The sequence below is a fragment of the Hippopotamus amphibius genome, chromosome 3, assembly GCF_030028045.1.
Source record: "Hippopotamus amphibius kiboko isolate mHipAmp2 chromosome 3, mHipAmp2.hap2, whole genome shotgun sequence".
In the NCBI taxonomy this organism is placed as follows: domain Eukaryota; kingdom Metazoa; phylum Chordata; class Mammalia; order Artiodactyla; family Hippopotamidae; genus Hippopotamus; species Hippopotamus amphibius.
Window position 1 is genome coordinate 106,827,159 of NC_080188.1, and position 26,424 is coordinate 106,853,582.

The window sequence follows — 26,424 nt, forward strand, 5'->3', positions numbered from 1 at the left end:
CAACCAACATGCAACAAGATGTGTTAATAAGGGCCCAGAAATAGGTAATCTAGAGCTATGCTATTATCTAACACCATGACTGCTAACGCATGGTGAGATTTAGCCAAGAGTTCCAGTCTTTGGGCAATTTATTTAATTTGTGTGGATAACTCCTAGGACATGACTGGCTGTGTTTCTTTTCATCACTGTGTGGCGTCCTGCACATATGTTGTTCCTACTGCCCCTCCCCTCACCAATTAGTGATCCTAAAGTGGTTAGTATCAAGGGAATATTTGGAATGATTGTGGCATTGGAGAGTTGTGGCTAGTGGGGTTGGTGAGGGTGAGTCCTTGTGGGGTTCTGCTGCTGAGTAAAAATCTACTGCAATTTTGAGTCAAACCCAGTGCCCAGTGTTGGACAAGGGGAGGCTTGTAATAGCAGAAGCCCAGGCCCACCAAGGTTCCCACTATTGCCTATATTCTGTGTTCCTGTGAAGGCAAGTTGTGCGGCTTAGTGCAATTCCAGGTGGTGTTAATAGGAGCTTATAATGTTATAGCCAAGTAAACGGGCATGTTATCCACCTCATTCTCAGCACCTGAGTCAGCTCAATTGGTTATGCGCTCAGCCCATGATTGGCCACATATTTGAAGTAAGAGTTGACCCACAGAATTAGAAGGCACTTGTGAGTCACAAACCATATCTTAGAGTCTGGCTTAGCCGGAATGGGTGTTGCTGGTAGTAGTAGAGATGGAAGGAGGAAGAGTGCACGCTTCAGTGGTGGTGTCTGTGGTCAGGTTAGTAGGACTGACCAGGCTGAATGGCCAACAGCCTGCTTCCCGTGGTCCCCATCCTGATCCATGTTGTGTGTCTCTCCGTGTTGTGCATGTGGCATGTTGTTTCCAGACCTTGTCAACAGTAGGGTGTAGTTTGCCAGGGGAGGGTGATCCATCAATGGGTGTGTAGTCGATACTGGTGAAGGGAGGAACTTCTCAGGTATGGAAGAGGCACGGCAACAGAACAGGGGTAAAAGTCAGAGGTCATCTGTGGGCAGCAGTATGAGCTTTGCTTGTCCCTTGGGTAGTGTCCAAATGGTGTTATTAGTTCCACCTCCTGGGTGTTGGGAGCTGGTCCAAGATTGTTCTATGGTGATTTAGCGGAGTATGTGGGCAGAAGGTGAGGACGCCTCTCTCTCCAGATGGTGGTGAGTGGTTTGCTCAGCTTACATTGGATGAAGAGCAGAAGCACGCTGAGTATGGTCCCAGAGTTGGTGGTCCACGGCAGGTCCCCGTCGGGATCGGGGGGAAGTGGCTGCTAGGCTCTGGATTTTTTATGAGGGAGAAGGGAAAAAGGTGGCAGCACCAGGTGGATGTTCCTTTGCTGTGGGCAGTACACAAGGCTTCCATGTCCATGAAAATTGGTAAGTGGGTTGTGCCCAGTGTGGATGTGTCCACCAGAAGAGGTCACAGCATTTCTATGGGTGGTCACTACATTTGTTGTGAATTTTAGTATAGTGCAGTTACGTCGTAGGTCTGCACTTTTGAACTTGGGGGACCATTTTCCTCCAGGTTCTCTCAGGAGCCCTTGTTTTAAAATACCGTAGATGTCTTTCTATGACATCTGCTGCTGTAGGACAATGGGGTGGGTGAAAACTCACACAATGTGATTTTGTAATGCCCACTGTTGCATCGCTTTGCACTGGGAGCCTTGATCTGTTTGTGTAAGGGCAGCACTCCCAGGGGCTGTCAGGATGCTGTATTAACGCTTCAGTAACATTAACAAAGGTTGGGGCCCCACAAGAGGCAGCAATGGAAGGCCTGTGTGGGCATCCACCACTGTTAACCATGTGTTAACATATATGTTCCTGCTGCTGCCGGGGGAGGCCCAATGAAATCAGTTTGCCATCTCTGATGTGGCCCTCCTCCTCTGTAAGTGTCCGCTCCAGTGATGTAGGCCCAATGTGTAGATTTCTGGCTTCTGGTACAGTCCCTAATGATTTGTCTCCCTGCTGAGCTGACTCCTCTACTAACAACCCATTTTCATAACCCCATGATGCCCCAAAGCCCTGACCTCTCGTGTGCCTCCTCCCACAGGTCTGAGACTCCCCCTCCTTCCAGAGCCCCAGCTGCTTTGGTGGTTCAGTTAGTTCACCAGGCTTGGCGTTGTAGAGCACCTCCTCTGTGTCTTGTTTGGTATGAGCCGAGGTGTGATGCGCCCAGATGGGCAGAGCGGGAGCCAGTGTGGCAATTTGTCCCACAGCTCTTTACCCCAAGTGTCTTGGCTTGTATTTTCCATCCCTGATTTTGCCAAAGTCCTGACCAAGTAGTTAGCTGGTGAACACCAACCAGGAGTCAGTAAAGTATGAACGGTGGGAAAATGTTTGTTAAAGGCATAATCTATTGCTAGGGCTATTATAGTGGCTCAGCCCACTGGGCACTGTGGTCTGTGCCCCATATGGATTTGGGGGTGACAGGCTGAGGCTGTCTATTGTCTGGTCCCTTACACTCTGTGCTCACTCCATTGGTAAAGGAAGACTGTTGCTTTTCTTGTTTTGAGGGTGCTGACCATCCTCCCTCCCGTCCCCACTGAGCAAGGGGTAGAGGCATTTCTGGAGTTAAGGTGAGTTAGGCTCAGTGGCAGGTATGTGGTTATTTCCTCATGGAGTTTGTGACACTCCAATAGGGCTGGGTTTAGCTCGACCCTGTAGATAGCATTTCCACTTTAATAAGGGGGCCTCTGATGCAGATCTGATTTTATGGGGAGTTTTTTTCCATTACCTAGGGCATACGAGGAATCTCGGTCTGTGGGGTAACTGGCTCTGCCCCAGGAAGGGCCTCCGTTTCCATAAGTGCCCTGTATGCTGCTAGAAATTGTCTCTCCAGTGGCAAATACGTTTGGGCTGAAACTAAGAGCCCCTTACAGCAAAAGCCCATGGGTAGAGGTCTGCCTGTCCATTTGGTCCAGAGTCGCCTGGAAGCAAATTTTGGGGTGGGAGCAGAAACTTCTAAATGTAAGTCCTATCCTCGGGGCATGAGTGGGAGAGCTGAAGTGATAGCCTCCTTTAGTTTCTCCAGTGCCTGTTGTAGCCCAAGTCCTCAGTCAAAATGGAAGACTTACAGGTGGCTCAATATGTAGATAGGGCCTAGCAAATAGTAGATGTGAGAATGTGTTGGTATCAGAATCCAAATTTTTCTACCAAATGTTGGGCCTCCTTGCTGATGTGGGAGGTTGGTGCAGTAGGAGCTTTTATTTTATTGGATTGGGAATAGTTTGCCCTTCTCAGTTCTGAATGTAGCCCTCACCGCATTTAACAGATTGGTAGGGGCCTTGTACTTTATGGAGGGAGACAGTTGCCCATCCCCTCTCAGTGAGGTGCTCAATCAGGGTTGTGACTGCCTGGTCCTCAGTGCCTTGTCATATCCTGTACTATGGCGTATTTACCACCCAAACCAATAATGGAATGGTAACTGGTTCCCGCTGGGTGGCGCCCACCAATAGAGTAAAAGCCTTGGTTTTGTTCCATGAAGTTGGCTGCTGACTGAGCCGGTCCGGTAGTGGGAACAGCGATCGTCTCGAAGGGAACAACCAGGAAAGACATCCTTTAGCAAATCTGGGCCAATTTTAATAGTTAAGTGGGTAATTTTCCTTTTAATTAATTGTCCTCTCAAGCCAGTCACCTCCTTTGGGGGGGGGGGGTCCCTTTAAAGCATGTATGCTCCCTGGGATTAGGAAGGTTTGAGCATCTGTGTCCAACAGAGCCAGCCAGTGTGTTTGTGTTCTGGAGCCCAAACTACAGTTGATGTGATACAAGGGCGATTGTCTTCCAGGCAGGGCCCCACTTCTGTGACTGCTGGATCCCTGTGCTGGGGCTGTCCTGGCCACTGGTAGAGACCAGAGGCAAGTACTGAAGATGAGGCTGCCTGTGAAAGGGAAGGCTGCCGCAGCCCGTAATCTAACCCTAGTAAGTACTATTGCTGTACTGATTTATCGGAGAACCTCCAATTTGAGACGCTACAATCCCTTAGGGTTCAATATAACCTGTGACGGTTAAGTTTATGCGGCAGTTTGACTGGGTCATGAGTGCCAAGACATATGGTCAAACATTATTCTGGGCTTGTCTGCAAGGTTCTGGATGAGATTAACATTTGGATCGGTGGGCTGAGAAAAGCAGATCACCCTTCCTGGTGTGGGTGGGTCTCATCCAATCAGCTGAAGGCCTGAATAGAACAAAAAGGTGACCCTCCCCATAAGGCAGAGGGAATTTCCTCCTGCCTGACTCCCTTGGGCTAGCACTTTGTTTTTTTCCTGCTTTGGGGTTCAAATTGATTCCTCGTAGGCCTCAAGCCAGCAAATCTTTGGATTAGAACTACACCATGGTCTCTCCTAGGGCTCCAGCTTGAGGACTGTAGATCTTGGGACTTGCCAGGATAACCCTGTGAGCCAATTCCTTATGAAAAAAAAAAACACCTCTTTTTATATATACATCCTATTGGTTTTGCTTCACTGGAGAATTCTGACTAATATATAACCTGTCTTGTTTTCTCAGAGTTCACGCTTAAGCAGAGGCCAAGCTGTAGGTTTGTTTGACTTAGGAGGGGGGGCAGCTTTACTCTCGATAGTAATTTTGATTTAGGCCAGGTGGCCTAAACACTTGGACCTGAGTTTGTCTTTCCTGAGTTTCTATTAAATCCAAGGGCAGCTGTGACTTTCGAACTGTTTTCGCATTAACCATCATTGCCAGTAAAGAGGACTTCCCTTTGTCAGGAGCCCCTCCGAGAAACAACTCTGTGGACTCAGAACTCTATGCACCCTCCCCCCACTTGCCCAGTCATCCTGCTGCACACCATCTGTTACCTGATAAGCCCACTCCAGCATCCCTAGCTGATGGAGGAGATCTTTGGTTTCAGCCGGTATTTTCCATTGACAGCCTGCCCAGGTAATTATGAGGCCTCATGTGAGGTGGGTGGCCCTCCAAGCCATAAAAAAAAAATCCATATCAACGAGGTATATGTTAACCATGGTCCAAAGCCACCTCTGGGGGTCCTTCTCCCCTTCCTCACTAATTGTGCAAGATCCCTTAACAGGGACCCATTTTTCCACTGATTCTGTGGCAGCCAATTGTTTAATTCCAGACCCTGTTAGGTGGAATTCTCACTCTCTGCCTGATACATTCTATACAGCCAGGCAGCCCCTTTTTCATTTGGTTTCTGGGCTCTGTCCTTAAGGAAGGACTGGGCCTCAGGGAGGGAGGGGATGTGTTTCTTTCCTCAAGTGAGAACCTGTCCCTTCTTTTTGACCTTCCCCTCCTGTCTCTTCTGTCTGTATTCTTTTGCGGGTGGTCCTGGGCGGAGGGTAGATTCTCCTCACCATAACTGTGTGGGCATCGTGCTGCCTGGGCCTCTAGAGGGCACCAGTCATCTTCTTCAGGGTCCTTCCCTCCATCTGGTCTTCCAGTGAGTGTAAGCTCCTACCTCCTCTCCAGGCTGTGTCCTGGTGAGAAGCCACCAAGAGGAAGTTCTGGCTTGCCTCTCTCATTCAGCAGGATGGCTCCCTGTTTAGGAGTCCTGGGAGAGGCAGGAAGATAACTTCCTTGTCTTTGTCACTTTAAGTAAATGCTTTAGCCACCTCAGCCCAAGGGTTGGGGTCCAGATACCCCTCCAGGGAGGGGCTAGAATGATGCCACCTCTAACAGCAGATCTAAGTGCAACAGCATCAGAGTCGGGCTAGCTGTTTGCAAAGGTGCCTCCCCCAGCTGCACTTATGGGACTAACCTTGGCCTAATACGTCTGCCTTATAGGCTTGTTTAGCTGCCATAGTGGTCCCCAGCGACAAGGATGTCCTCTCGTCACAGAGTACCCCTGAATCGCTGTCCATTGTCAGGGAGCTCCTTCCATTATAGCCCATTATGGAGTCAAGGATATCCACCCCTCAGTCCAGGGGTGTGCACCTCTCCCCCTTTTCTTTCAGGCCCACAGGTCTTACAGTGTCCACCACCTGCCTAATGGTGGGCAGGCTGACTTCCTACCCCATGCAGCTGGGCCCTTCTGGCCCCACCCCCTCAAATTAGTTCTGGTGGCATGTGTCCACTCAAATACTGATGCTATCGCTTGGCCAGGCTATTGAAGCACAGGAGGATACCCCCCAAAATATAGAGTGTAAAACCTCACAGAGCAGTGCCAAGCCGAACTGGTGCAGTTGCATTCCAAATTTTGAATCCCACCCATTTGAAGCCATCCAGGATTTTTGCTAATTGATTTTCCTGCTGACTGGGTAACCTCCATGTCTATTTCCTAAGCATCTCCAGAAATTCTCCCCTTCTCATTGCCGCTTGTAGGGGTTTGAGGTATTTAGGGGTTAGCAAGAAAAAAATATGACCACAAGGTGGCAGTAGTACACACGAACGTTATTGGGTTTGCAGGCTGGGGAAGTGCCTCTGTGCAGCGGGAGAGTTGCTACTAAGAGGAGGAGGGCAAAGGAACTGCTGGGGGCTAGGGGGTTAAGAGAGGGAGCTTATGTGTCTAGGTGATGTCACTTAGCAGCAAAGTGGGGAGTCTCTGGGTCAGAGAACTCTGAGAGGCAGCAGCAACATGGGTCTTTTACAGCCTGGGGCTTACCTTGTCTATTGCCAGCAGGTGTAGGATGAGCTTTCACGGAGTATACAAAGCAGGTAGGCTCTAAATAGTGAAAAATCTGCTTGTTTGGGCTTTTCATAAAATAATTGGACATGTACAAATTTAAGTGGGCATCAGCAGGCTTTTGAGCTACTGGGTCTGTGTCTGCAGTGAAGAAATAAACAACCCAGGGGCCAACACACAAAGGCCATCTTTGACCTATCTATGTAACAGGTGAAGGCACAACTCACCCAATTAGGTCCTTAGGAATTCTGGAGGGATCTTAGTTCCCCAGCCAGGGACTGAATCTGTGCCTCCTGCAGGGGAAGTGCAGAGCCCTAACCACTGGACAACCAGGGAATTCCCAGAATTCTAGCATAAAAGTTTAAAGTTAGCATTACAGTTTCTCATTTAGTGATCATCCCTGCTTCTGGCACCTGCAATTGTAGCCTTGGTCCCAGGACCACTGCATCAGGTCGGAAAGAAGAAAGTTGAGGTGTTGCGGGGAAAGAATTGTGTAGTGGTAACAGCATCTTCCCTGCCCTCTCTGCCTCAGACCTCACAGAAAAGTGGAGGAATCTATCAAGCAGGGACTCTCCCTTGGCCTGTATCATGTTAAGTGTGAGCATACATTCATGAAGGGGTGTAAGCCAGCTCTTCATGCCTTTATATCCCCCACTTTAGACATCTGCCTGTTCCAGGTCTCTATCAAACCAGTACTCTGAGCTATATATGCAACATGATACGTTTATTTAATGTGATATCTCTTTGCTCATTTTCGGACACTATGAATTGTAAAGTGCATTCTTTGGTTTGAAAAAATGTAATTCAGTGGTCCCAATTGCAACAGTGGCTCCTATTCCAGTCCTTTTATAGTATTCTTTTTTTTTGGGTGGGGGGGCTACATTGGGTCTTTGTTGCTGTGTGCAGGCTTTCTCTATTTGTGGCAAGTGGGGGCTATTCTTCGTTGCGGTGCGTGGGCCCTAGAGAAGGCAGGCTTCAGTAGTTGCGGCACGGGGGCTCTAGAGCACAGGCTCAGTAGTTGTGGCGCACGGGTTTAGTTGCTCCGCGGCATGTGGGATCTTCCTGGACCAGGGCTCAAACCTGTGTCCCCTGCATTGGCAGGTGGATTCCCAACTGCTGTGCCACCAGGGAAGTCCCTCCTTTTATAGTATTCTGAGCATTTGCATCTACCACCACCGAGTGTGCAAAGCCCAGTACAGTGTCTCTTCCTGTCCAGACTCATTTATAAAAGACTCATGTATGTGATGCGATACAGGTTGTAGGTAATGCTACAGTGGTAATCATATTGCAACATATACATGTATCAAATCAACATGCTGTCCACCTTAAACTTACATAAATGTTATATGTCAATTATAGCTCAGTTAAGAAAAGATCCATTTATAGCCTCCTGGAACTACCAGCAGAATTCGGACACAGTCTACTTGCCAGCTATGTGTGGGGCCTTCACACATACTGGGAATCTGAAGTCTCTGCCTCTTTTGCCAGACGGGACAGTTCTGGTTGACTTTTTGTGTCTCAGTGGATGCTAGAGGAATATGTCAGTGATCAGCTCATCCCTGCATTGCTGTATTTTTCCTATGTCCATTCATTTCACGGACTCAGGTGGCTACCTCAAGCAAGCATATCAGGACATCCACTTGCCAAATCCTTTGGCTCCTGTAAAGGGGTTCTTCTGATGGGTATCAGCATGTTCTACTTTACAGCACCGTTTAAATTCCCCTAGTGTGAGATCAGCTTGATGCTTTGTGAAGACCTAAAGGAGTGGGATAGGGAGGGGATATGGGGATATAGGGATATATGTATACATATAGCTGATTCACTTTGTTGTACAGCAGAAACTGACACAATACTGTAAAGCACTTATATTACAATAAAGATGAAAAAATTAAAAAAATTCCCCTAGTGCTTTCCATAGGGCTGTGCCCCAATGGAGAATCCCTTTAATAGTCCAATTTTCTATTGCTCATCTGCCTGACCATACAGACGGGCCACTGGCGACAACCCATTAGTCGGTAAAAACTCAAAACGTAGTGGCTCTTTGTTCAATTCTTCCGTTATTGCAAGAAAAATAGCAGGCAATTCAAACCTCTGAATTGATTTGTCCCTGCTTTCTTCAGTTGGAGTCTTTATATGAGTCAGCTGTAGTGTGGTGGCCTTCCAAACAGGATATTATCTGTCCACTTTGGAACTGCCATCTGTAAACTAAGTAGCTTTCTGATACTAAATAGAGAGCTGTTCATCGGACACCACCCTTGTGGCAATAGGATTTGGCAACTCCTCAGGTGATTTCAAAGTCAGCCCTAAGAAAAAGAGTCTGCCTACTTGTGAATATGATGTCTTGCATTCCTCTGGTAGCATGTTCCTATGGAAATCATTTCCATTCTGTCATGGAACTCTTTTGGGCACTGCCTCTCTTCTTGGAGTATTTTTCTGAAATTAACCAAGACATTATAGGCATTTCATATTTCAACATTATTTTAAATCCTTCAGTCATAAGGACAGTTTCAATTAATGCCTAATAGCAAGCTAGTAATTGTCTCTCAGCTGCTGTCTACTGTACTTGCCATGCCTGGAAATTTTCTGGTCCAAAATTCTAGTGGTCACCACTGGGTAGCACTCATGGACCTTTCCCATAAGCTCCAGTCTATCTTTTTTTGTCCACCAGGTGTTCTATACTGTTTCAAATTAACAACCTGTGTGAGCTCTGGCAATTCTGTAAGTTTCCATTTAGCATGTTCAATTACTACTGGCCAGAGGGTGAACTTACATGCCTTCTGTTTTACAATACTACATAGGAGAAGTGTTCCCCGGTCAGATATCATCCCAATAATACATTCAGGTAAGGGAGATGCAACCACTTCACATAAAGTCCATTCACACATTTTAATTTTCATCCAAACTTTCATCTTAATCTTATCAACTCTTGCCTCCCTATATCCTCCCAATCTAACTGTAGCGCCTGTTAGGACTTTACCAACAGATTTTGGAATAACTGTGCATTGGTCTCCCATGTCAAGGAGTCCCAGAGAGTTTCTTTTCTACCCTGGCCGTTTTACTCTGTTTCACTTACACATGTGCACATGGCCTTGGATCCCCAGGCCTAGGGTCAATTCAAGGGATCTTGTGGCTCCTTCATCAACCCTCATCAAACCATCACCCCCAGCAACTCAAGGTCAGTCTTCCCTTTGTTACTTTTGCCTTCTGGCTTTTTAAATCCCTCTAATTAGGGAGAATAGAGTGGGTTCGTTTAGGGCATTTCAATGTTGGGGGAACAGCAGAGGGCCCCATTGGTCCACCCAGTGTCCAATGGAGCTGCATTAATGCCTTGATTTTGGCGCCATCAATGTCCAATTTATTAACCCCATTTCTTAATAACTGCTTTTTTGTGATTTTAAAAAAATTGAAATATAGTTGATTTACAATGTGCCAATCTCTGCTGTACAGCAAAGTGGCTCAGTTATGCATATATATACATTCTTTTTTTTTCATTCTTTTTTAATGTTCTTTTCCGTTATGGTTTATCCCAGGAGATTGGATATCGTTCCCTGCACTATACAACAGGACCTTGTTGTTTATGCATTCTAAATGTAATGGTTTACATCTACCAATCCCAAACTCCCAGGCAATCCCTCTCTCTCCCCACAAAGCCTATTTCTAGTGAAGTTCGAGTCTTACCCACCTTCCTCTATGCTCCGTTTTGCTCCACTGTTACTCCACGTCTCAGAATTACAAAACATTCTGTGAGTCTCAGTTTCAGCATCTGTAAAATGGGTGTGAAGCGCCGTCACAGTGCTAGTACAGAGTTAAATCACTGAACCAAATTCAGGGCTTGGCATGTGTAAGTGCTCAAAACACGCTGGCGACCATCCCATTACTTACTCTCAGCAATGGCCCCCAGGGCTGGATAAAGTCTGAGGAATGAGGGCAGGCACGTGGCAGGGTCACAACGTTGGGGTAGGTCTAAGATCACCCTGCCCCAGCCCCAGCACCTCGGTTGCTACAGGGCGGTGTACACAGCCAGGCAGCAGAGCCCCCTCTTAATAACTGTTTAAAGATTTACATATAAAGATGTATATAAAGATATTTGTTCAGCCTGCTTGGAAAAGTCCTTTTACTCTCCCTATTGTAGTTCCCCATTCTTTTGTAAATCACCCTAATTTTCTTAGCATCTGTAAAATGCGTAAAGGGAGGCTGATGATACCGATTCACAAACTAAAACCTTCTTATGACTTTGTTAAATTAAGATTTATTGAATAGCCCTGGGGAGCTGAATGGAGAGTCTAGATTCAACAAATAAATTGAAATAAAGAGATTTATTCTTCACATATCCTGGAGGATGTACACCTATATGGGCCACATGGGGAGGTCAAGGCAGGGTGCAGGTGGAGAGAGAGACAAGACCTGGGCACATGCCTTTATTAGGGTCGGTGGGTAGAGTGCTTTAGGGTTTCCAGGCTAAGGCTGGATTTGTCAACTCAAACCAAAAAGAGTGGGGTTTTGGTAAGTTTCACAGGGGTCTTATCTAAAGGTTACACAAAGAGAAGGTCCTAGGAGGCAGGGAGACTGTTTATCACAAGGGCTCTTGAGGAAGTCATATCAGGAACCTACATTTACTTGTGATTCTGTGGGCTATTATCTAGTGCATGTGCTTGCATGAGCAGGCTAGTGGCAGTTTAAGGCCCTTGCAGGCTGCTTGGCCAAACAAAATGGATGCTGAGGCAGCAAAACCATGGAGCAGCTTAGCGAAACTCTCAGCACTACTTCACTCTGTACCCCCTCGTGTCAGTAGTTTCTTGCTTTTGCTCCCCTGCCACCTGCACTGCGTTCTTGGTGACCAGAGGTTGTAGAGATACTATCTGGTATTCTGTCATATTCTTTTCTCCTTTGGTTGTGGCTCTGAGGCTAGCAGCTATAGCTCAGACCAGTTGAAATCTGAGGTTGGCACAGTGTCAGAAGCTACCTCAACTCTCTACTTTCATTTTAGTGGTTACAGATAGTAATAACCAAGAGATTGTATATTTAGCTTCTTTCTTGTTATTTTGCATATCCTTATATTTCAAGTGTGATGGTTAATTTTTTAAAATTAATTTATGTGTTTTTTAAAAAATTTATTGGCTGCATTTGGTCTTCGGTGCTGCGCAGGCTTTCTCTAGTTGTGGGGAGCGGGGGCTACTCTTCCTTGCAGTGCACAGGCTTCTCATTGCTGTGGCTTCTCTTGTTGCGGAGCACAGCCTCTAGGCATGCAGGCTTCGTTAGTTGTGGCACGTGGGCTCAATAGTTGTGGCTCGTGTGCCTAGAGCACAGGCTCAGTAGTTGTGGCGCACAGGCTTAGTTGCTCTGCGGCATGTGGGATCTTCCTGGCCCAGGGATTGAACCCATGTCCCCTGCATTGGCAGGATTCTTAACCACTGTGCCATCAGGGAAGTCCCATGATGGTTAATTTTATGTGACAACTTGACTAAATCATTGGGTGCCAAGATGTGTGTGTATATGTGTGTGTGTGTGTGTGTGTGTGTGTGTGTGTGTGTGTGTGTGTGTATATGTATATATTTGTAAATTTATTTATTTATTTATTTTTAGCTGCATCATTGGGTCATCATTGCTACCCATGGGACTTCTCTAGTTGCGGTGAGCAGGGGCTTCTCTTGTGAAGCACGGGCTCTAGGCACACAGGCTTCAGTAGTTATGGAGCACAGGCTCTAGAGTGCAGGCTCAGTAGTTGTGGCACATGGGCTTAGTTGCTCCACAGCATGTGGGATCTTCCTGGTCCAGGGATCCAACCTGTGTCCCTTCATTAGCAGGCAGATTCTTAACCACTGTGCCACCAGAGAAGTCCCGGTGCCCAGATATTTGGCTAAACATTATTTTTGGGTGTATCTGTGAGGGTATTTCTAGATGAGATTAGTATTTGGATCAGCAGACTGAGTAAAGCAGGGTGCTCTCCCCGGCGTGGGTGGGCCCATCCAATCAGTTGAGGGCCTGAATAGAGCAAAAACATGGAGGATGGGAGAATTTGCTCTCTCTGCTTGACTGAGCTGAGACATTGGTCTACTCCTGCCTTTGGACTGGGGCTTATACCATTGGTGCTCCTGGTTCTCAGTCTTTCAAACTTGGACTGAAATTTATACTACCAGCTTTCCTGGAACTCTAGCTAACAGACAGCATATTGTGGGACTTCTCAGCATCTATAATTGCATGAGCCAATTCCTTATAATAAAGCATGTGTGTGTGCATGTTTATATATTTGGTTCATTTTGGTCCTGTTTCTCTGGAGAACACTAATATATCCAGTGAGGCAACTCCTCATGAGTTAGGTCTGTCATTTCTAAATTGCACTGGTAACTTTTACCTGTAGTAACTGCACAGCTGCTATTTTATACCATGCGTGACTTGGAGGCTATCAAGGCATCAAAGGTTCATCAGTTCCTATCCACTCATCCTTCCTTTTCCCAAACAATACTTTTGCCATATTTCAGCAACTCAGGGTCATTCTAGTGAATGTCACTTCTGATGTCAAATCTGGGGTCTCCAGGATTACTCTCAGTTTGATGATTCACTAGAAGGACCCACAGAACTCAGAAAAGTAGTTGTACTAACAATTATGGTTTATTACAGCAAAAGAACACAGATTAAAATCAACACAGGAAAAAAAGTGCATAGGGCAGAATCAGAAGAAACCAGGCCCTAGCTTCCAATTATCCTCTCCCAGTGGTGTTGCATGGTCAGCACTTAGTTTTTCCAGCAATGATGTATAACAGTATGCATAAAGTATTGCCAAGAAGGGAAGTTTACTGGAGCCTTGGTATCCAGGATTTTTATTGGGGGTCAGTCACATAGGCATGGAGTACCTATGTGACTCACCTTAACTACTTAGTCTCCAGCCCTCCAGAGGTCAAACCAATACAGTGTGGCCCAAAGCCCCAGACATACGAAAATGTACTTCCACATAAATCAGGTTTTAGCATAAACTATCTGGTGCGGCTCACATCTTAGGTACACAAAGATGCTCTTATCAGGCAAGATATTCCAAGGACTCAGAGATTATTGCCTAGAAGCTGGTTAAGGGCCAGTCCTGAAGACGTTTGGAATATGCAGGGTTTGGGAAGCCCAGGCCTGCTATATTAAGCCTTTGCTGCACAGGATAAACAAACATATCTCTAGGGATTATATCATTTTCTACTCCTGTTTAGAAAGGACCCAAGGAGAAGAACAGAGTGTTGAGAGACCTGGGTGGCAAGCATCTTCATATTGGAAGGGGTAAAAATGTTGTCTTTTCATATGAACTACTTATTGCCCTCCTGTGATCCAGCAGTTCTATTTATATTTTTGGAAATTCATCCTACAGAAATAATCATGTATGTTCACAGAGATTTAACTTTAGGAATTGTCATCACAGACTTGTTACTAATACCAAGAAATTGGGAATAACCCAAACTCCAACCATGGGTATTGGAGAAAGAAATGATACCTCCAAAGTGTGGAATGCTAGAGGATCATTAAAAGCAATACTAAAGGTGATTAAGATACTCCTTCCCAAAAGAAACTTGTACCATAATGTTTATTGCAGCACTATTTACAATAGCCAGGACATGGAAGCAACCTAAATGCCCATCAACAAATGAATGGATACAGAAGATGTGGCATATATATACAATGGAATATTACTCAGCTATAAAAAGGGATGAGATGGAGCTATATGTAATGAGGTGGATAGAACTACAATCTGTCATACAGAGTGAAGTAAGTCAGAAAGAGAAGGACAAATATTGTATGCTAACTCACATATACGGAATCTAAAAATGGTACTGATGAACTCAATGACAAGAACAAGGATGCAGATACAGAGAATGGACTGGAGAACTCGAGGTATGGGAGGGGGCGGGGGGTGAAGGGGAAACTGAGACGAAGCGAGAGAGTAGCACAGACATATATATACTACCAACTGTAAAATAGTCAATGGGAAGTTGTTGTATAACAAAGGGAGTCCAACTCGAGGATGGAAGATGCCTTAGAGGACTGGGGTGGGGAGGGTGGGGGGGACTCGAGGGGGGGGGGAGTCAAGGAAGGGAGGGAATACGGGGATATGTGTATAAAAATAGATGATTGAACCTGGTGTACCCCCAAAAAAATAATTTAAAAAAAAAAAAAAAAGATACTCCTGAGACATAGCAAGCAAATGAAACATGTGGGTCCAAGACTGAGGTCTAGATTAGAGGAGGAATTGATAGTGAAATAGTTTTAATAGGACCAAGTTCAAGGTAAGACCAGAAGGACTGTCCAGTTGCAATAGTAAACAAGGGGGGCTTGGGTTCTTTTTTAAAAATTTTATTTATTTATTTATTTATTTATTTGCTGCATTGGGTCTTCGTTGCTGTAACCAGGCTTTCTCTAGTTGCGGCGAGCGGGGCTACTCTTCCTTTGTGGTGTGCAGGCTTCTCATTGCAATGGCTTCTCTTGTTGCACTGCACAGGTTCTAGGCGTGCAGGCTTCAGTAGTTGTGGCATATAGGCTTAGTAGTTGTGGCTCATGGACTCTAGAGTGTAGGCTCAGTAGTTGTGGCACACGGGCTTAGTTGCTCCGTGGCATGTGGGATCTTCCTGGCCCAGGGCTCAAATCCATGTCCCCTGCATTGGCAGGTGGATTCTTAACCACTGTACCACCAGACAAGTCCCAAGGGCTTGGATTCTAGTTCAGACCTGAAAGACATGGATGTCATAAAATTTAACAAAGATCCATATTCAAGGTAAGACCAGAGGGGCATTGGTGGTGAATGACTTATTGGAAGCTTAGGTTCTAGATCAGAGAGAGAGGGGCATTGATGGTGAAATAGTTAAAAGAGGCCCAGGTTTAAGATCATAGGCAAAAAACACTGATGGTGGAGGAGTTAATAGACAGGAAAAATTGAATCCTAGAGTAGGGGGCCATTGATGGTGGGCAGGTTAACAATGGTCCAATTTTAAGATCTAATACAGAGAAACACGGATGGTGGAAAAGTTAACAGTAGCCCAGGATTTGTTATCTATACAAGAGAATCATAGACTGTTGAAGAGCTTTGGTGAAAAATTAATCAGTTGATCTAAGAAAGGATTGGAAAATTTTATGTGAGCTAAATTTGAGAATTATAACCCGGGAAGAGCATCTCAGAAAGCTCTGAGAACTGTTCCCGCCAGTTAGAAGTCAAGGCACAGTTATACGAAGTTTTTTCGAGACAAAAGGCTGTACATCAAATGACATATTATTGACAGTTTACATAATCCAGATCTAAGTGTCAACCTGGTAGGTCATGTGACCCCTTACAAGATCAAGAAGGAATGTTATCTTTTAAGGACTTGTCTTGTTGATGCTAGGAGAATGTTGCTGTTTATGGTTGAGCAGGTATTCCTGCCGATGGGGAAGGTTTGGTCAATGCATAATGCAGATACACAATGCACGGTGGGGGAAAAGACGAGGCCAAAGGCAGAGGATAATTTTTATATTTAAATTTTTCTTGTCTTGCCATAAAGTGTGAATTTTATTTCACGTGAGTTAACAGAGTCCTGGTTTAGATCATGGGTTTTACTTGTAGAAGCACTGATAATGAAAAAGTTAACAGAGGCCTAAGGTCAACATCAGGTCACAGGAACATCAATGGTAGATGAGTTAACAGAGGTTTGGGTTTGATGTCTACAAGTAACTCTTGCTGGAATAATTAACAGGGTTTTGGATTTAAGGTTAAAACAGAGGATCTTTTTAAAAAATTAATTAATTTATTGGCTGCATTGGGTCTTCATTGCTGTGCGCGGGCTTTCTCTAGTTGTGGCAAGTGGGGACTACTCTTCGTGGTAGTGTGTGGGCTTCTCTTTGTGGTGGCTTCTATTGTTGCGGAGCATGGGCTCTAGGCACGTGGGCTTCAGTAGTTGCAGCACATGGGCTCAGTAGTTGTGGCTCGCGGGCTCTAGAGCCCAGGCTCAGTTGTTGTAGCGCACAGGCTTAGTTGCTCTGTGCCATGTAGGATCTTCCCGGCCCAGGGATTGAACCCGTGTCCCCAGCATTGGCAGGCGGATTCTTAACCACTGTGCCACCAGGGAAGTCCCCCAGAGGGTCTTTGATTGTGGAAATGTTGAAAGGAACCCAGGTTCAAGATGAGACTAGAGGAGCATTTGAACTGAGTCCCCCTAAAACTGAGTTCCCCTACCGAGTTTATGATTAACCTCTCTATCTAAAATTTAATTCCCTTCTTGTCCTGCCCTTGTTCCCCTTAGGATAGAGGAATATTAAAAAAAAAGGAGGGGGGATTGAAAATGAGCAGGACCCTGTGTGACCTTCCTGGCTACAAGAGCCCCTCTGTCCCCCATTTCTTTTTTTGTTTTGTTTTGTTTTCAGTCTTTTTTTCATTCCTTTTTTCTTTCTTTTTTTAAAAAAAATATTTATTTACATATTTATTTATTGGCTGTGTTGGGTCTTCGTTGCTGTGCGTGGGCTTCTCTCTAGTTGTGGTGAGTGGGGGCTACTCTTCGTTGTGGTGCATGGGCTTCTCATTGCAGTGGCTTCTCTTGTTGCAGAGCACGGGCTCTAGGCACGCGGGCTTCAGTAGTTGTGGCACATGGGCTCAATTGTTGTGGCTCACGGACTCTAGAGCTCAGGCTCAGTAGTTGTGGCGCACGGGCTTAGTTGCTCCGTGGCATGTGGTATCTTCCTGGGGCAGGGATGGAACCCGTGTCTCCTTCATTGGCAGGTGGATTCTTAACCACTGCACCATCAGGGAAGCCCTGTCCCCTGTTTCTTGTTTGTAGAAAAAGACTTTAGTCTCCTAGACCTTCCCTGAATTCCAAAGAGCAGACTCAAGCAGTTACTAATTAGGGAAGTGAGAGAATGCAGAAACAAAAGAAAAGCAGTCAAGAAACAATAGTTCAGTAACAAAACAGTCCTAGTTCCTCCTCAAGGGATATAAACATAACAATCTGACACATATCTTTGAGTTGTTTGGTGGGAACTAAAACCCCCTACTCAGGTAAGTGATGGTGACTACATGCTGAGCACAAGCACTAGACCCCAGACTGGTTGGTACCAGAAGGTTGATGCTTAAGATTCCTGAAACATCACCCTATTACCTTATCACCACCAACCAATCAGAAGAAAGTCCATGAACTGATCATGCGCCCTGCAACCCCCAACCCTAATGTTGCTTTAAAAACCCTCTCTGAAAGCCATGGGGAGTTCTGGTCTTTTGAGCATGAGCTGCCACTTCTCCTTGCTTGGCATCTGCAGTTAATGCCATACTTTCCTTTACCATAACCTGATGTCAGTAGTGCTGTACAGTAGGCAAGCAGACCCAAGTTTGGTTCGGTAACACTGATGGTTGAAAATATAATACAAGCCTTGATTTGCTATCAAACCAAATAGAACTTTATGCTGAAATGTGTTCCATATGTTCAGGAACAAGATCCAGACCAGAGGAGTATTGATGGTACAAGAATTCACAAAGTCACAGATTTGGCTTAAGAATCACAGGCCAATAATTTTGGAAAAGTTAACAGAGACCTGGATCAGAAGGTCAGTGATGTGGGCATTGTTAACAATTATGTTAGGACACTTAGAATCAAGGAAGAAGTAGTGGTTAAGAGCACAGACTCTGGAGCTAAAGTGTCCTTAATAGCTTTGTGAGCTTAGGCAAGTCTCTAACCTCTCTGTGCCTTAGTTTCCCTATCTGTAAAATGGGGATGATGATGATGATGGTAATAGTAATACCTACACCTTTATGGTTGTTGTGAAGATCAATTGAGTTAATATTAAGTGTTTAGAACAATGCCTGGCACACATAATAAGCCTTATGTTTTTAGTATATTATTATTTATACTATACAATGTATCTGTATAAATACATAAAATGTTAGGATTAGGGAAGTAGAGCAAAACTAAAGCAAAATTGAAATTTATATATGTAGATCATAGGATCCTTCATAATAATGTCAAGCTCTGGTTATTTTTCTGAGCTTCCTGGAAGCCATGACACAAAGGGAAGGAAACACACTCACTTGCTTTATTTATCTCACTCATATAGAGAAAGTGAGTCATTTATCAGAAGCAAAGATTTCCTGACATTGAGATTTCAAGACATTTCTCTGATGGGTCAGCCATGTCCACATCTGAAATCTTGTGATAAATGCAGGGATAGGATTGCTCTATGCGTGACTTAAAATATGTCTTCATATCAGCCAAAGGTATCCTGCTGAGGCAAAATTAAAGGGATGCAACTCTTCAGGAAACCAAAGCCATGCCAGCGCAAGGGCCTCTTATGTTCTGGCTCAATTCAGGGAGAAAACCGTGATGGTCAGGAAGAATCAGTAAACCCTATGCCTTTCTAATTATTTTCCAATACATTTTTTTTCTCATCTGGGATTTCAGCACAGCCTGAGAAACCTGTAGGTCTGCCCTTCTCCTTTCCAAGCTCAGAATTCATGATGTCCCTGACTATATTCAGTTCTTTCCCTTCTGCCCTTAAAAAAAAATCTTTATTGTTTTGTCATTTCCCCCCCTTTCACTACAAAAGTGATATAGAAGTGGCACCAACACTTCAAATTCTTTTAGGAATCCACAACCTAAAAAGAGAAAATACCTTATGATCTCCTATCACTACTTATCCCAGATAACCAATTCTATGGCAAATTTGATTAATTTCCACCTATCTCTCTCTCCCTCTATCCCTTGGTCTTTATGTTTACATACATATATAAACATATAGTTAACATACATCTTCATTTTGCTAAATTTTGCTCATAGTATACAAACTGTCTTGCAACTCCCTGTTTTTCCCTTACATGATAACATCGATAATGGTAGCAGTAGTAATGATAATGATAATATAGATGATGGTGAGAATGATAATATTAGTGGCAGTAACAGGAGCTAACATGTAGAGTTTAAGCTGCACCAGGCACTGTACTAAGCACTTTATATGCATGACCACCCTAATCCTCACAAACACCCTAAGAAGCGAATACTATTATTACTCACATCCTACAAATGAGGAAACTGAGTCCCAGAGTGGATAAGCAAGTGGCAGTAGGGTTGCACAGCTAGTCACTGGCATAGCTGGGATAGTCCCTGCTCAATGAATACTTGTTGATAGAAGATATTTCACTTGCAAGGACATAGAGATTATATTTTTATTGAAGTATAGTTGACCTACAATGTTGTGTTAATTTCTGCTGTACAGCACAGTGATTCAGTTATATATATATATGTATGTATATATATATATATATATATATATACACATACATATATATGTGTGTATATATATATACACATTCTTTTTCATATATTTTCCATTCTGGTTTATCACAGGATATTGAATATATTGTAGTTCCCTGTGCTATACAGTAGGACCTTGTTGTTTTTCCATTCTATATGTAATAGTTTGCATCTGTTAACCCCTAACTCCCAATCCTTCCCTCCCAAACCCCTCTTCCCCTTGGCAACCCACAAGTCTGTTCTCTACATCTGTGATTCTGTTTCTGTTTTGTAGATAAGTTCATTTGTGTCATATCTGAGATTCTACATATATGTGATATGTATCACATTTGTCTTTTCTCTTTCTAACTTACTTCACCTAGTATGATAATCTCTAGTTGCATCCTTGTTGTTGCAAATTGCATTATTTCATTCTTTTTGATGGCTGAGTAGTATTCCATTATATATATATACCATATCTTCTTCTTTTTTTTAAAATAAATTTATTTATTTATTTTATTGGCTGTGTTAGGTCTTTGTTGCTGCACACGGGCTTTCTCTAGTTGCAGTGAGCGGGGGCTAATCTTCATTGTGGTGCACAGGTTTCTCATTGTGGTTGACTCTCTTGTTGCAGAGCATGGGCTCTAGGTGCGAGGGCTTCAGTAGTTGCAGCACATGGGCTCAATAGTTGTGGCTCACGGGCTCTAGAGCACAGGCTCAATAGTTGTGGTGCATGGGCTTAGTTGCTCCACGGCATGTGGTATCTTCCTGGGGCAGGGATCGAACCTGTGTCCCCTGCATTGGCAGGTGGATTCTTACCCACTGCGCCACCTGGGAAGTCCTGTTCCATATCTTCTTTATCCATTCATCTGTCAATGGACATTTAGGTTGTTTCCATGCCTTGGCTATTGTGAATAATGCTGCTATGAACATAGGGGTCTATGTATCTTTTTTTTTTTAAGTCTAAAATATCTTTTTTTTTTAATTCTTATTTATTTTTATTTTATTTTATTATTTTTTAAATTTTTGGATGCATTGGGTCTTTGTTGCTGTGCGCAGGCTTTTTCTAGTTGTGGCAAGCAGGGGCTACTCTTTGTTGTGGTGCATGGGCTTCTCAATGTGGTGGCTTCTCTTGTTGCAGAGCACAGGCTCTAGGCATGTGGGCTTCAGTAGCTTTGGCACGTAGGCGCAGTAGTTGTGGCTCATGGGCTTAGTTGCTCTGAGGCATATGGGATCTTCCTGGATCAGGGATTGAAACCATGTCCCCTGCAATGGCAGGCAGGTTCTTAATCACTTTGCCACCTGGGAAGTCCCTATGTATCTTTTTGAATTATACTTTTGTCCAGATATATGCCGAGGAGTGGGATTGCTGGATCATATGGCAGCTCTATTTTTAGTTTTTTGAGAATCTCCATACTGTTTTCCATAGTGGCTGCACCAATTTACATTCCCACCAATGTTGTAGAAGTGTTCCCTTTTCTCCACACCCCCTCCAGCATTTGTTATTTGTAGACCTTTTAATGATGGCCATTCTAACTGGTGTGAGGTGGTATCTCACTGTAGTTTTGATTTGCATTTCTCTAATATAAATTCTTTTCCATTATGGTTTATCACAGGATATTGAATATAGTTCTCTGTGCTATACAGTAGGACCTTGTTGTTTATCCATCCTATATATAATAGTTTGCATCTGCTAACCCTAAACTCCCAATCCATCCCTTCCCCATCCCCCATTCCCCCTTAGCAAACACAAGTCTGTTCTCTAAGGGACATCTATTTTGTTTACTTGTGTTTGAATTCATCACATGGATCCAAAAGTCTAACCATGCCTGTAGCTACCCTTTAACTTTGACATACAAATATTAGCAGTTAATATTTACTGAAAGTTTTTTATGTGCCAGGCAGTAAGACAACTAACTTTTATGATTAATCTCATTTAATTCCCCAAATAATCCAATTTGTTAGATATTACTATTATTTTTATTTACAGGTGGAGTTATTGAAGGTTAACCCATCACATCTAATACATGGGAATGCCAATATCTGAATTCAGTTCTCCCTGAGGGCAGAGGCTGAGTTCTTAAATACGAAATTATTTATCCTGCATCTTTACCTGGCAGGGAAGGAAAACAATGCTTATTGATATCTCATGCTAGATTCTGACAAATTCTTATATTTAAGACATTTTATTTAATCCTTGTAACACTCTGTGTGCCAGGTATCACTGTTGTAATTTAAAAAATTAGTCTTATCAAAGTAATTTGTGTTTAAACAAAAATTTGGAAGATTCAGAAATGTGAAGGGAGCTAAAAAGAGACATTTTTAACAGCTGCATAGTTTCCTCTTATATGTGTATGCCATGATTTATTAATGAGCCCCATTTTCAAGGACTTCTGTGTAATTTCTGTCACAGCATGACAGTGATCTTTCTTGTCATCTATCTTTGTATACTGTGGTAAGCATTTCTAAAATTTCTGGTTCAAAACCTGGGGCCATTTTGAGCTTTCATATACATTGTCAAATTGCCTTTTGAAAAGTTAGTGCAAGTTTATACTTCCACTAATAATGAATAAAAATAACCTTTCTAATTCTTTTATCATGTTTTTAATCCTTGCCATTTGATAGTTAAAACTACCTCCTTTCTTTTGTTTGTGTTTATTTAACTATCAGTTAAGGTTGAGTATCTTTTCATATTTTTTCCTTTTTATATTTATTTTGTGAATTGTTCCTTTCTCCTGTGGGTTTTTAAATCTTTGTCTTACTATTTTAAAAATGTTTTATGGAACTATAACTTAGGTGAAAGTCTTTTGGGGTAGACATTTTATCGAAGTATAGTGTACAGAGAAAAGTATATAATGTATATCATTTTACGAATTTCTACTAATTGTAAACACTTGTGTAACCAGTGCCTGAATCAAGAAACAGGAAATGTCAAGCCACCCAGAAGCCTCCTTCATGCCCCTTTCACTTGCTATCCCCTGACTCATGGGTAACCACTATCTGATTTTGACTATCATAGATCATTTTTCTTGTTCTTGAATGTTATGTAAATGGAATCATATATTATTATTCTCTGGGTCTGGCTTTCTTCATTTATCATGATGTCTTTGAGACTCATTCTTGTTATTTTATATATCGGTAGTTTGTTTTCTTTCCATTACTGTTATATTGTATAAATATATCACAATTGTCTATCCATTCTACTGCTGCTGGATGTTTCCATTTTGGCTATTACAAATAATACTTCTCTGAATATTCTTGTTTATTTCTTGGTGAACATATGTGTGCATTTCTGTGGGAAATATACCTAGGAGTGTGTTTGCTGGGTCCTAGGTTAGGGATATGCTCAGCAATAGTATGAGTCAAGTTACAATGTTTTCCCAAGAGGCTGTACCGTTTTATTCCCACCATATATGAGAGTTCCAGTTGTTCCACATCCTCACAAACATTTGGGTTTTTGGTCTTAATTTTAGCCATTCTGTTGGCATATAGTGGTATCTCATTGTGGTTTAAATTTGTATTTCCCCGATAGCTAATGATTTTGAGCCCCTTTTCATATGTTAATTGGCCATTTATATATCATCTTTTGTGAAGTGTCTGTTCAAATCTTTTTCTATTGGATTGTTTATATTTATCTTACTGATTTGCAGGAGTCCTTTATAGTTTCTATAGTATAAAAGTCCTGTGTTAGATACAGGTATTGCAAATATCTCAGAGAAGGCATCTTTGAAATGATTAAACAGTAGCTTTTCTCTTAAGAATATTCCCTTCTTTAAAAAAAATTTTAATTTTGGGACTTTCCTGGTGGTCCAGTGGGTAAGACTCTATGCTCCCAATGTAGGGGGCCCGGGTTTGATCCCTGGTTGGGGAACTAGATCCCACATGCTGAAACTAAGAGACCGCATGCGGCAACTAAGAAGTCTGCATGCCACAACAAAGATCACATATGCCGCAACTAAGACCCAGCGCAGCCTAATTAAATAAATAAATAAATATTTTAAAAATATATTATTTTAATTTCTATCAAACTGATTGAATAGAAGTGTGTAATTACGGAGATTGGTGTCATTCAAAGATGTGTCTGTGGACTTCACCCAGGAGGAGTGGAATCATCTGGACCCTACTCAGAGAACCCTGTACAAAGATGTGATGCTGGAGAACTATAGCCATTTGGTCTCTGTATGTGAGGACAGCTTCCTTGAATAATTCATATTGTACCCAACAGAATAACTTTCCATCTCTGAAGTGTAGTAATACTTTGACCTCAAGTTCCAGGAACTAAAGATTCTTATTTTTATTTTTTAATTCATGTATAGTTGATTTACAATGTTGTGTTAGTTTCTGGTATACAGCAAAATGATTTAGTCATATATATACATATTTTTTTCAGATTGTTTTCCATTATAGGTTATTACAAGATATTGAATATAGTTCCCTGTGTTATACAGTAAATCCTTGCTGCTTATCTATTTTATATATGATAGCTTGTATCTGTTAATCCCATATTCCTAATTTATCTCTCCTCACCCCCCCTTTCCACTTTGGTAACCATAAGTTTGTTTTCTATGTCTGTGAGTCTATTTCTGAGGAACTAAAGATTCTTAATCACTCTTAGACTGAACAAGGTGTTTGTATTTTCACCTTTCCTGTGAAAATTATGCTTATTAAAATGTACCTTCCTAATTACTTTGAGGCCCTGAAGTCCACTTATGCCCAAGTCTTGTATCATTTCCCATTACAGGGTATCTTTTTACTAAACTAGATATGGTTACCTCTTTGGAGAAGAGAGGACTTTGGATCGTAGAGAGAAGAATCCCAAGTTGAAGTTGTACAGGTAAATAAGAAATGAATAGGTGGGAGATGATGAAAATAAGATCCAGTGTGTCAGTGAGTGCTAGACATCTCTTAAAGCTCAGACATATCTTTGTAAAGCATGTGAACTTTTTTCCCTAACTCCAAATTGTTAGTTTTGTGAGTTACTGTCTTATGGTAATCCTGGAATGAGATGGCAAGGAAGTAGAGTATAATCTGGCCTTGTCCTTTTGCTTCTTCTCTTGGTCACCTCAGTTGTTTCCAGCCTTCCTGCAAAGCTCTTTCCATTCTATTTTGAGTCCCCTCCCTCCAAATCCTAGATCTGATACAATTTCAAAAAAAATCTTTTTTTCCTACTCGATGGCTCCCTGAACCTATTTTCACTTTCTCTCCTCAATTTTAAGGTATTTTTCTTAAACAATCAAAGTCACTTATATTTATCGTTACTCTCCTGTTCCAATATCTATTAGACCAATTTGAGATTTTTTCCCCTTAAGCTCAGTATATAGGGGAGATGTGTGCTTTGAATTTCTTTCTGACTGGTATCTAGTCAGAAGAAAATAAAAGTCAACCCTGCAGAGGTCTGCTTCTGATAAAAGGTGTATTCACAAGGTATGGTTTATTCTTCTTTCTAGAAGTCTGGCAGCTTGAGCAGCTGGAGAGGTACCAGAAAAACCAAAACAGACACCCGAGGCAAGCTACATTAATGAGAAAAATTTGACTAACGAGAGAGGTCATGAATATAATGGATTTGTAAACCCACTTCTTCAGAGCACAGGGGTGGTTTCTTCACTACACACTCCCTGTATATATGACTCATGAGAAAAGTTTTCAAGATAATTTGGGTTTACTCAGTCATAACAGAGGCTTTGCAGATCAGAATGTTATGAATGTAATGGATATGGAAAATTATTAATTCATGGCAGGCTTGAGAAAAATAATGGAATGAAATCCCATGACCATAATGTGGGTGGGAAAGGTCATAAGCATGACCCATTCTTTGTTCAGCATAATATAACTCAAACTGGAAAGAAAATCTGTAATTTCCTGAGTGTAGAAAAACTTTCAGCAAGAATTAATTCCTTATTGCTCATCAGATCACTCATGTAGGAGAAACACGCTATGGATGTACAGAAGGCAGAAAAGCCTTCAACAGGAAGGCACACTTCCATGTACATCAGAAAACGCACACAGGCGACAAACCCTTTGAATGTAATGAATGTGACAAATCCTTCGGAGAGAAATCAACACTGCATAAACATCTGAGAACTCATACCGGTAAAAACTTGCATACATGCAACAAATGTGGCAAAATCTCCCAAGAAAAGACAAAGCGCATCATACTTCAGAGAACTCACACAGGAGAGAAATCCTATGAATGTAATGAATGTGAGAACCTTCAATCAAAAGGCACACATCAGAGAACACACACAGAAGAGAAACCCTATGAATGTAATGAATGTGTCAATTCCTTCAGAGAGAAATCAACACTGAGTAGACGTCAAAGAGCTCATATGGGAGAGAAACCTTATGTGTGTTCAGACTGTGAAGAGCCTTCACCCTTAAGCTGAGTCTCAGTGCTCATCAAAGAATTGGTACAGTAGAAAAAAAACCGATGGATGTACTGTATAAGGGAAAGTCTTCTCCCTGAAGTCCTATCTCATGTTACATCAGAGAGCTCGTACAGGAGAAAAATTTGAGAGTCCTATGAATGCAATGAATGTGATAAAGTTTTCTTCCAGAAGTCATATCTCATTATTCATCAGAGAGTTCACACAGGGAGAAAC

At 42.8% G+C, this 26,424-nt stretch overlaps 1 protein-coding gene across 1 annotated transcript; it reads left to right on the forward strand.

Annotated features, from left to right (window-relative positions):
• Positions 1-701: 701 nt before the first annotated feature.
• Positions 702-26,208, forward strand: LOC130848556 (zinc finger protein 79-like). The gene is made up of 4 exons (XM_057727014.1): positions 702-773; positions 1,153-1,396; positions 4,654-4,886; positions 25,735-26,208. The coding sequence occupies exons 1-4, from the start codon at positions 702-704 to the stop codon at positions 26,206-26,208; spliced, it is 1,023 nt and encodes a 340-aa protein (XP_057582997.1).
• The last annotated feature ends 216 nt before the right edge of the window (positions 26,209-26,424 follow it).

Coding starts and splice junctions, on each gene's coding strand:
- LOC130848556 (XM_057727014.1), top strand. CDS start 702: ATGGGTGTTGCTGGTAGTAGTAGAGATGGAAGGAGGAAGAGTGCACGC. Junction 1,397..4,653: donor TTCCATGTCCATGAAAATTG/GTAAGTGGGTTG, acceptor GTCTTTCCTGAG/TTTCTATTAAATCCAAGGGC. Junction 4,887..25,734: donor GAGATCTTTGGTTTCAGCCG/GTATTTTCCATT, acceptor ATTGCTCATCAG/ATCACTCATGTAGGAGAAAC.